General features: G+C 32.7%; 1 protein-coding gene across 3 annotated transcripts; it reads right to left on the bottom strand.

Annotated features, from left to right (window-relative positions):
- LOC128165808 (maternal embryonic leucine zipper kinase-like) lies at positions 1 to 11,626 on the bottom strand. Of its 3 annotated transcripts, none has more exons than XM_052830647.1 (17): positions 11,538 to 11,626; positions 10,298 to 10,408; positions 9,785 to 9,870; positions 9,394 to 9,510; positions 7,885 to 8,028; positions 7,397 to 7,465; positions 7,021 to 7,113; positions 6,790 to 6,888; positions 6,446 to 6,613; positions 6,004 to 6,087; positions 5,700 to 5,810; positions 4,838 to 5,255; positions 3,441 to 3,558; positions 2,770 to 2,938; positions 2,506 to 2,609; positions 2,031 to 2,219; positions 1 to 1,008 (listed from the first exon to the last, which is right to left on the bottom strand). In XM_052830647.1, exons 2-16 carry the CDS (start codon positions 10,353 to 10,355, stop codon positions 2,042 to 2,044), a joined length of 2,016 nt encoding a protein of 671 aa, XP_052686607.1. In that variant the 5' UTR covers positions 10,356 to 10,408; positions 11,538 to 11,626; the 3' UTR covers positions 1 to 1,008; positions 2,031 to 2,041. The 3 variants fall into 3 exon arrangements, with proteins under 3 accessions (XP_052686607.1, XP_052686606.1, XP_052686608.1); XM_052830646.1 differs by having other exon boundaries at positions 2,046 to 2,219; XM_052830648.1 differs by having other exon boundaries at positions 2,046 to 2,219; positions 2,770 to 2,914.
- Between the last annotated feature and the right edge of the window lie 4 nt (positions 11,627 to 11,630).

Raw genomic sequence — 11,630 nt, 5'->3', positions numbered from 1 at the left:
TTGATCAAATATTATAAGATTTCACCCGTTTACATGTTTATTTGTAATTCTTCACAAAGAAATAACAATGGCTTCTCCTTTAAGTGTTTATGTACCATATATAACCTGGGTATGACAGTATACCCGTAATGAGCAGATATTCAGTACAACTTACCCACACAGGGGCAGTCAAAACAAAATAATGGGGGTCAGATACATGTATATATACAAAGGGAGACAACCAGAATGACAGAGAGTGAGAAAGGAAAGAGGTGAAAGAAAATCAGTCTTATTTACAAATAGTGAAATTATCGACAGTCTGGACATTTGACAATGTACGAGTGAAAAAAAGATGAAATATTAAAAATTACATAAAATGTGTATTCTGAAATATAAAAACAATTTTTCAACATAACTAACCACTAAAATAATAAATAACTAAATAAAAACTACACTAACTGCAGAAAAAAGAATCCATATTTTAACATCATTTAAAACCAAGGTAAAGTTCTGAATTTATATTACTGGTAAGGTGTTCTTTTTTCCACATTACTGTAATTCTGTAAAGCTGTGAATCCTATTTCATATTTTTCTAGCACTCAAATTAATAACATAAAAATACAAAAGGGCCTGTGTGCATGTACAGAGGTGAATCATGGTTAGTAAGTAGGTGGAGTGGGGTGGGGTTACAGTAAAGAATAAAGTATGGACAGCAACAAAACCAATAAAAATAATTTCAATATCACTGTCCATTATATAAGGTCATCAATTTTTCTTGAAATACAATCCTCTTGCATTGCATTCACACACAGCTAAAACTCAGTATCTTTGTTTCCATTTTTTTTCTTCTGCTTTTTTTCATAAACTTAAAACATTCACTAAAGCACCATTTCAGAAGCTTGTAGACTTTGATGAGGGAAATCACAGATGTTTATAAAGTGCCTCTAGTGTTCTTGAGATGTGATGGTACAGGATGTGTAGTACTCTTCAAGGCAATATCATATATGTATCACAACCATTCATCATTTCCTAAAAGAGAACAGGAGAAATTTGTGTTGTTAAAAGAAATGATGTTAAAAGTAACCCCAGACAATTTTGATTGACGCTTAATACAGGTATCACTATAATGTACATGTATTTATATGTAAACAAGTTATACACAAATTTGATACTGTTATCAAATAAACAGGACTTGAGGTTATTGTTCTGAAGCTTTCTTATACTGCAGGATAACTTTTTAAGTAGTTCTAAATAAGGGGGGTAACTCTAATTTAAACATTTTTAAAAAAAAAATTATCTCATTGCTAGGTATTTTAATTTCTGTCAAAGACAAGAAAATTATTTGGCTGATCACAGATGATTCCATGACACAGCTGGCAAACTTCACTGTTTGTGCACACATGTATTTTTGAACTACATGTACCTTGTTTCCTTTGCAGAGAGAGCGTCAAGTAAACTTCAATTACTTCGTTAGAATGCAGTTACCTAATATTTATAAAGTTACATAATGATTCAAATCATGGTTTTTTTCTTTATATGCTTTGGAATTTCTTTCGGAAGTAAACTTCCTCTAAAAGTAAAGTTTATTCATTCACTGGTATTTCAGAAAGCAACAGAACATCAATGTCATAAAAGCCCAACTTATGTTTGAATCTCAGAATTATATACAATAATGATATATTTCATGATGATTAATTTAACAACAAGTCACTAAATTCGAAGACTTTCAATCACTATAAAGTGTTTCGTAAGACTTAAATTAAAAGACAAAAGTAAAATTTGATGATATTAAGATTCTTCACAAACCATGTGGTTGTACCATTTGAGGAAAGAGGATATTAATTAAAGCAAAAAAATATTCTCAATATCAAATAGTAATAACAGCATTTCCAATTTCCCACACATTCTTAGAAAAAAAATGAGACAACTGTGTCCAAATGTATCATAACCTGGATTATGTAAATGTTACATGTAATAAAGAACAAAAACAATTCAAATCTTCCACCCATGCTAAGAAAAAAAGTCCTGCCCACCTTGCAGTGAAGACTTACCACAGCATGACTTACAGTTTACAGGAAGTTAAAATGTCCTCACAGAGCTTCTTGTAGTGCCAGGTATCACCTTTGACTCGCTTCCTGCAGATTCCTACGTAGGGAACCTTGGGTAACGTGCAGATCTCCAGGTCAAAGGCCAGCTGAACTCTCGACCAATCACTCATCACAGTGCAGCGAAGTGTATAGCTGGAGAAAAAAAACCGTGAATATATTTCTTATTCAAATTTTCAAAAGAATTTAAACACCATTTTAATATTCTTTCAGTTTTAAACGGAAAAAATTAAATAACTAACAATTGAATAATTATCAATATTTCTTTTCATACATAAATTTGTACATGAAGTATCATAAGAATTGCTTATCTATATATATTAGAAGTCCCAAATTAACTGATATTTAATAAAGATCTGGTGCTGTGATTATGATTTTTGGTCCAGTAGACATTCTAAAACATTTATTCTTAAAAACTTACTCGCTCTGTTTATACGGAACACACTTTTCTTCTACAACCTCCTTCAGTTTCTCCAGTACATACTCAGGATTGGTTTCATTTGTTCGGAAAATATTGTGTAAAGCCTAAAAGTTCAAAAAAACAAACAAACAATAAAACACATTTCATAAACCCATAAAATCCAAATTGCCTTCTTTTGACAATGAACAATGCAAGTTTTAAAAGATTCATTGTGTATAAAATCGATAAAAAATAGCCACAGGAAAACTAAATTGAGCAGCTTACCTTGACCTTTCTGGGACCATCAGAAGAGGACTTGGTCTGTTTTTTAGGGGTCAGCATGTTGAACATTCTCTCCAGACTCCCAAACACGGAGGCCTTACGAGACTTCGGAGTAAACTCTCCCTCCAAGCCGTCTGCTGAGGCAGCCCTGTTAGATTTGATCACACTCTTTCTAAAATTTCATAATTAACACAAGGGTAAACCCTCATGACTTCTGACCTTGGTGGCCCTGTATGTTTTGCCAAGCCAAGCTACTAAAGCTCATGATGTGGTTTAGGGTGCCCCAAAAATGAAAAAAGTGCAAAAAAGATTTTTTTCTCCTATTTTTCACTATAAGTATAAAACTATAATATCAGAATAAAATATTTTACAGCTAAAACTTCAGCAATCCAGAGAGATAAGTTCAAACCTAATGCTTAGAAATACTGAAAGAACTATTCAGAATTACGATCAAACATATAAGGATTTGGAGACATTCATTTTTTTCTGTTCTTAAATATTTAAAACTTTGGTAGTGCACAGAAATGAAATCTAGCAGAGCAATGAAAAGCAACAACAAAACAACCCTCAACCATATTTATGGAAAAATCAGTTTGATGTAGCTCTATCAAAGTCTTCTTAAAGAATAACAATATACCGCATTAATGAACAACACTAATACAACATAATCTGACCTCTTGCTAGCACTGAGTGGAGTGGGGAGATCTTGGAGCTTGTTGAGTTGAGAATCATAAGATCGGGATGGAGAGAGTGTTGTGTTCATCATTGAGTTGTCCGACTTTCCTGGGGACACTGTTAATAAAAGACAGTTGATGTAAATATCCCTAACCACCATGTCATCTGCCGTGAAATGATAATGAATTGTTCATACATGTACAATGAAAGGATTATCTTTGAATATTAAAATTCAATGAGGGAAATGATTCTCACTTGGATAAATTTCCATGTAATATTTTTCCTTTATGAATTAAATTTAGATGTTATGATAAAAGGTGACTTTTTGTCAGTTGCCCCTCTCCCTTTCTCTAAACTATGCCTACATGTAAATTGTGTGCATTTCAATTATGATTTCAATTATTTGGAAAATGGTGTAATGAAATCAGAGTTTGACAAATAAAACCTGAATTACTGGAGTTAAACTTTTATTACAGTCAAAACTGCCGAAGCGGCCACCCCTATTAAGCAGTCACCTTTCGTATGCGGTCATTTTATTTCCTCCCAATGAAAAATTCTATATAATTGCCCTCTAAAGAGCGGTCACCTGTCTAACGCGGTCAGCGGTCATCGTATTTTGATCCGAAACTGTACAGTCGACTTGCATTAGGTGGCCATTTTGGCCGGTCACATGATTTACACCCGGGGATTTTTAAACATGGCTTCCGAATGTCAGGTGATAAACGTAAACAATAATTATACGCTTGAAGGGAGGCGAGAGAAACCAAATAAATCGATGTATTTATAATGCATAATTGGCAGATCAAATACGAATGGGAATCAAGTGAATTGTTTAAACATGTATTAACAATGTTTGTTTTATAAACATGAATGAAATAGGTGTCAAAAATGTCCGCGGCGAGGCAAGAGAAAATTGCTTGATTTCATAATATGATTTAAGTTCAGATACAGTCTGTTAAAAACTTAATTGTTGATTTGTATTAGAAGTGCTTGGTTTTTTTTATATATACGGTACTCATGAAGATAGTTAGTGTTATAATTGTGAAAATGTCAGCGACAAGGTTTTACCATGTAGTGACTTTTATCAATAATTTTAAAAAATACAAAAATTGCATGTATTTGTACTTATTTGTAATTATAATAGATACTATAAAAAACATTCAATCGATTACTTTATCTATCATTTTGATACATTATTGTTTTATTGTGATAATTATTTTAATAAGATATTTGATGTTGGCAAATTCACAAGTCTCTATTCAAAGGTCACCTCTGTTAAGCGGTCACTTTGGGTGCCTCCCGGAGGTGACTGCTTTATACAAGTTTGACTGTATTTTTATATAAACCAAATGTCAATGATTTAAAAAAAAGATATGTAGACAGCCAATTGACTTACAAGTGTCATCCAGAGATGTTGGTATTAACTGTTTGGCCATCAGTGGTGACCTTGGTTTGGAGGGGGGCACCATCAACTGCTGGTAGGGGGTCTTCACACCTTTCGGCCTTGGTGTCCTTATCCCTGGGGTAAGAGGAACAGCAAAGTTCTCTTTGTCGTCTTTTCTACCACTTTTGTCCTGTCTAGTGATTGCAGAATTTTTCTCATTTTCTTCATCCTCTTTTGATGAGAAAGGCAGCCTCTCCCTAGCCCGGTTCCTCCCCCTCTCCTCGCAGCCTCCATACGTTGTGGGGCGGGGCCCAAGGTCTTTGTTGTTATTGTTGGGTTTGGGAGAATCTAGTCTCTCAGATGCTGCAATTCGTGGGGAGTAAACCAATTCATAGCAGGCTGCATCATCTGCACTGTGACTTCTTTTTTCCTAAAATTAACAAAAGAATGTTTTCATAGCAAATAAATACCATCTTTATATAACTGTATTTACACCAATTCATGGGTCAATTTTTTAGTAACAAGTATTTTTTACACTAAATATTTGCTAACACATGTACAGTACAAGTAGATTCAACATGACATGCAACTACATTTCCTTTTAGCTTATAATTTCATCTTGCCATTTGTTTCTTTTACAACAATCATTATCATTTCTTCATTTCCCCAATGTAAATGATATGAAACTCTCACAGGCACCTGACAATATTTATTTTTTTCATAATAGAAAATTTATTCTTCCAATGTATGTAATTATAGGTAAAGGTATATTTTTTATAATAAGAAAAATACATAATGTCAGGTGCCTGCGGAATCTCTCAAATAGCTACATCATTTATGATAAATACTGAGATAAATAATGAAATTTAACTACCCTGCATGTTCCTTCATGATTTCTGATCTTATTCAGAAGCCTTACAGGTCGACCTTTCATTTTCTTCTCCAGCAAAAGAAAGTAGGTGGCTGTAAGGTAGTCAAACTTAAACTGCAAATAAAAAGCAAAAATATTAGTCAGACCCCTGAACATATGGGCAAAGATAAAGGTATGCATTCAGTCTCCATACATGTAGAATGATATCTTGGAATTTAAATTTGAAAGATTCTCCTATACTTTAGGTATTTAAGTCATTTCTTTATCCTTTGTGTAAACCTTATCTTTTAATATTAAACAAATTTACCTCTGAAACAGATGCTTCCATATCTTTCTTTGTCTTCCCATAATGCACTGCTAACTCAGTGAGGCAGTCTTCATCCAGACATCTCTAGAAAAAGAAATGATATATAATTAAATATACGTTACTTTTTATGGCAAGAAGAAAGTTCAGTAAATGTTAAAATTAAGACACATTTACTGTGGAATAATCTTTATTCATGGGGGTCAATGTTAGTGGGCAGCCAAAATTTTCTTGGTTCGTGAAGACGCATTTTCATTAGTAGAGTAATCAGGATAAAAAATTTTAATTAATATCAAATAAATGACTGTAAAAGTTTCTGGGGATATAAGGTTGTGGGCAAGGGTTATCCACGAAAGCCGCGAACATGGTCCCACATGATTAATGATGATTACACAATAACTTAAGGTTCATGATTTCCTAATAGAAGCGGTTACAAACCAAGTACCTTATATTTACTGTGCCACTCCACTGGACACTGGGCATCAGCCATTAACCACGGGTGAGCCAGAAGATGTCGAATGGTGACCCGCCTCTTGGGGTCTACTTGTAACATGGATGCTATCAGTGACTTACTCTCATCTGACAGCCATGATGGTGTGTCATATTTACCACTCTGTAAATAAAATTAATGAAAATCTGTTTACTTTAATGTCAAACTTCATTTCATCTATTGCACATTCATCATATGTAAATTAAGAAAATTCTTCAAATATGAAATTGATAGAACAAAACAATTTATTAATATAAATGAATTTTAAAAGTGATCAGAAGATGAATTTTAAAAGTTACCTGAATCTTTTTATAAAGTGATGGGATTTTGTCATCATCAAAGGGTAGATAACCGCAAAGTAAAGCATATAATAAAATCCCCATACTCCACAGATCAGCCTGAAAGGAAAGTTTGTGCATGTAAATACCTACCACCTGCTAGTGAACTTCATTAACAATATACAACCATGACCAAATACTTGAAGAAAAGAAAAAATATATTGTAATATTTAGATTTTTAATTAGCCTTACTTCTGATCCGAGGTATTCCCTGCCTGACACCAGCTCAGGTGCAGCGTAAGCAGGGCTCCCACAACAGGTAAACAGCTGACTGTCCATCCCACCCTGGTAAAACCACACAAAATTAAAAATAAAACTAGATTAAGAGTTCGAGTAGAGAATGGTGAAGGTTTGTTTAGTTAAGTCAATGAAATAATGATAATCAAGAAAATTAACATATTCAACTAGAATAAAGTACTCTTCTGAATTATGATTGGAGACATTCAATGGTCCCAGTTATTGAAAATCAAGAGCACTGTATATAATGTAGTCTTTAGATTTCTTGTTTAAAATTTTTGTTATATATAGGTACATTGTTAAATAAGATATTTTGGAATACATTTCTTACCTTTGGTTTTGCACACAAACCAAAGTCAATCAATTTCAAATTCTGGTCCTCATCCAGTAACAAATTTTCCTACAAAAAAAGAAAAGCCATTTTTTATAATGGCCCTATTCTAAATCTGCTCCTGAAGAAATGAACACACATAACATGAAATTTTTCATAAAATAATGATATCATTATTTCTTCTTTGAAAGCTGTTTGTATCGTATGCAGGGAATTGGAAATTTTAGCTCTTTATGATAACAATTATCTTTATACATGTACTACTGTGGAATCAATATAATTCATGAGGGATTTCTTTTCTCTCTGTTTTAATATTTTTTTAAATGAATAATATATATATATAAAAGATCTAACTTATAAGTATTTGGGGATGTAAATTTGTAGATGAGGATACCTAAAATTGGCCAAAAATCAACAAAATTTGAACCATCACCGATATTAATGATTCCACAGCAGCTCACAAAATGAGTATATTTTTGTTCACTCACTGGCTTGAGGTCTCTGTGGGCGTAGCCCTGACTGTGTATGTACGCTACAGCTGCCACTATCTGTCTGAAGAACACTCGGGCTTCCTCCTCAGACAACTTGTCTTTAGATACAATGTAATCAAACAACTCTCCCTCAGGGCAATACTGAAACGAATCACCAATCAAAGAAAAAAATGAATCTTGCAGACATTGAGTTAGTAAAAAAGCAGAGAAGATTTTTCTCCTTGGACTTTTAGAGCATGTAAGGCCAAGAAAAACAGAAAAGGAAGGTATTTGCTCTCATGCCAAAAATTTGAAAATACACTCCATATGGTAGGTACGAGGGTTGTCCCAAAATAATGTAGACAGGACACATAATTTATAATCTGTTCACTGCAATTTCATTAGACTTCTATGTTTTCTTCAATGACCCTTTCGCAAATAATGCTGAAAAATTCAAATCTGTACTTTATTTATTTCTTGAGAAAATGAATAATTAGTAACAACAAGTTTTGCCAGGTGGCGCAATGTGCGATGTCGAAAATTTCCAGTTTTACGTTGTTGCTAAACTCTCCACATCATTTACGATAACATTTACGTTTTATTTCCGAAATGTCTTAGAAAAAATATTATCTTTGAACATGTACCCTGAGTGCACATTCAACATATATTTCTAGTTTGTTTTTTTAAATTTTTTTTTAAGTACAAACGACCTGTCGGCTCCAAACTTGCCCTGTATTTACTTGTTGTAACGTCCGTCTTATCAAAATGTGTCGTTCAGCATTTTGACCTCCATTGATACAGTAGGGGTTTCTTTTTTCTACTTATTGCCATCATATTTGTTCAAATATTTTCAATGTTGTTTAACTACTCATTCACAAAACGCATTTCTAATCGATTTTGTTAATTTCATTTTGTTACTTCCAAAGCCGCTTAGGATTTATTACATGGTCTTATACAAAATTGTATCAGTTACTGCTGCGCCGCCTTAAACGCTGAAATCGTCATTTTATTACGAGTTAACTTTTTAACTTGTCACAAAACGCGCTATAAAATATTTGAAAGTTTTGTTATAGCCAAAACATTTTCTGAATAAATAATAGAATTGTTATCAAATACCAATGTATGTTTTATTTGAATTTTTGCATTCGAACAGTACTTTTCCTCGCAATTTTCATTTCATTAGGTTGATTTTAACTTTTTGTTTTTGACATTGCGCTGCATGTCGAATTTCTGATCTAACATGCTTTTATTTCACTAATTTATTCTCAAACAATATTTGATTTAAAAACATTATTTGAATGCAAATTTCTTGAACCCTTGGTGGCACAAATTTCATCTTCCTTTGTCTTCGACTAACTGAGTAACACCACTTGTCTACGCTATTTTGGGATAACCCTCGTATTTATTGCAAGATTTGCAAAGGGGAATAAGTGCATTTTCATGTATTTTTTTAAAACTTAATATCTATACTAGCAATAAAAAAAATTGAGATCTTCATATAAATGAAATAATCAGGTGCTAAGAAACCTCTAAAATCATGAAGAACTTGGTTTCTGTTTCAATCACTTGGTAAAGTTTACAGATATGTTGATGACACAGGTCCTTCATGGCTTCGATTTCTGTCTTCACTCTTGGCAAGTCTTCCTACAAAACAAAATCTCCACATCAAGAACTGGTACAAAATTACATTAAATGTTGTACCACCATGACTTTTATTTTTCCTCACAAAATCTCAAAATCATTTTTTGTAATACACTCATCTTGATGAGAATAAGTTTCATTTTATGAATCGTTATATTCATACAATTATAAATTTCCATATTTGGTAACAACACTTACACAGAGTGAGCATTTGAATAAGTTTCATTTTATGAATCATTATATTCCTACAATTTCCATATTTGGTAACAACACTTACACCAAGCGAGCGTTTGTCCATGATCTTGATAGCAACCTTTTCCCCTGTCAGAGCATGGTAAGCCAACTTCACCTTCGCAAATCCACCTAAAAAATTTCACATACATCAACTACAAAAATATTCTGCCCATACAATACACCTGGTATTAAGATCATGGATTTCACATCTATCTTAGATATATACATGTATATAATATTTTTGTTACTTTTTAAAATACACAGTAAATAGTACATAGCATGAGATTTCTAAAGAGAAAAACTTGTACATTTCAAGCATTCATTGAACATACATAATTAGTATGTACATGTACTTAAAGTTAAACAAAATCATTAAATCTTAAACATATCAAAATAAACACTTCCTAGTCATACAAATAAACCATTTGACAGTTTGAGAATTTCAATGTGATAAATAATGATTGCTCTAATGCACATAAACTACGTGCAATCATAACTTATGTGACATACATGTGCATGAAATTTAATTGCTAGTTTCCACAGGTGTATAATTTACCTGAGCCGATGGTTTCCCTCAGGTGGTAAAGCCCCCTCAGCTCTGTGAACTGACTCATAGTAAACAGGTGTCGGCTCCACTGTCACATATAATGCTGACTTATAGTTGGAACTGAATGAACAAAATGGTAGCAGTTGCAACAAATCAATATCAAGAGTTGAAAATATTTAATATAGAACAGATGTATTAATGTTCTGAAAATAAATGCAATTCTTTTGAGCACTTGCTTTGAAAAAACATGTATTATACATGCTCTGTCTCGAGTTTTTGCTCCCACCACTTTTCGCTTGATATTTCGATAATCATAAATTTCTTTGTGCTCTAACTACATTCATTTACTAATATGAAAAATGTCTAGATCATCTGTTTTGAAATGCCCCCTCTACCGCTTCACGTTTCAATACACAACCCAAAATTGAAAGTCTATGGGGATTTTGCATTGCATCAACCATAATTAAGCCCGGATGATAGCGTTAAAAAAAAATGTGCAAGGTATACCGATTGAGTTCCGAATCAATCTAATTAAAATTAGATCCTTCATGCTCTCGTATTTGATATGTCGCTGTGAGGGCCTCTCACAGCGACATATCAAATACGAAAGCATGAAGGATCTAATTTTAATTAGATTGGGTTCCAAATGGTAAAAAGATAAACCATTATAATTCTTCGTAAGAAATTTGATTTCATTCCTGTGAAGTTTTATGACTGAAAAATGATAATGTGTCAATGAAGATATTTGGGATATTATCCCTTTTACTTCAATTTCATCTGTATTTCTTTTACAGGTATGTGAAGTTTTTTTTTGTTTTTTTTTAAATCATCAAAAAGCGATGAAAGCAATAATTTGGGACAGACTATAGTATGGGTTATCATAAAATGCCATAGCTTTAGTTTAAATAACACAATGAGGTGAAAATTATCATGTTTTTACAAACCACAACAGTAAACCATTTATTATTGATTAATCTGTTTCTAGGAAAAGCTGAGGAGTATGCTTTCTTTTTTTATACATATAAATGAATTCGATATTATATAATATCAACTTTAAAAATTTACAATTACACAGTACTGGCACGCCAGAAACGTTAATCAAAATAAACAATGACAAAAATGTTTTTATGACCGAACTTTTAAATTTTTTGGAAATAGAAAAACAATCAAAGATGACATAACAATCAACACTGAACAGAACATTGAACCTATAATGTGTACATATGATTATAAAATACAGCACTGTTACCTAAGATAACATCTAACGTTTTATCTATCGGTGCACGTCTTGTTTTGGGGCACCTGCACAGTTTTTGAAAATGGCTCCTCGAAGTATAATCAA

The sequence above is a fragment of the Crassostrea angulata genome, chromosome 10, assembly GCF_025612915.1.
Source record: "Crassostrea angulata isolate pt1a10 chromosome 10, ASM2561291v2, whole genome shotgun sequence".
Lineage (NCBI taxonomy): Eukaryota > Metazoa > Mollusca > Bivalvia > Ostreida > Ostreidae > Magallana > Magallana angulata.
Note: the sequence above shows the minus strand (reverse complement) of the source record. Positions and strands in the feature narration are given on the sequence as shown.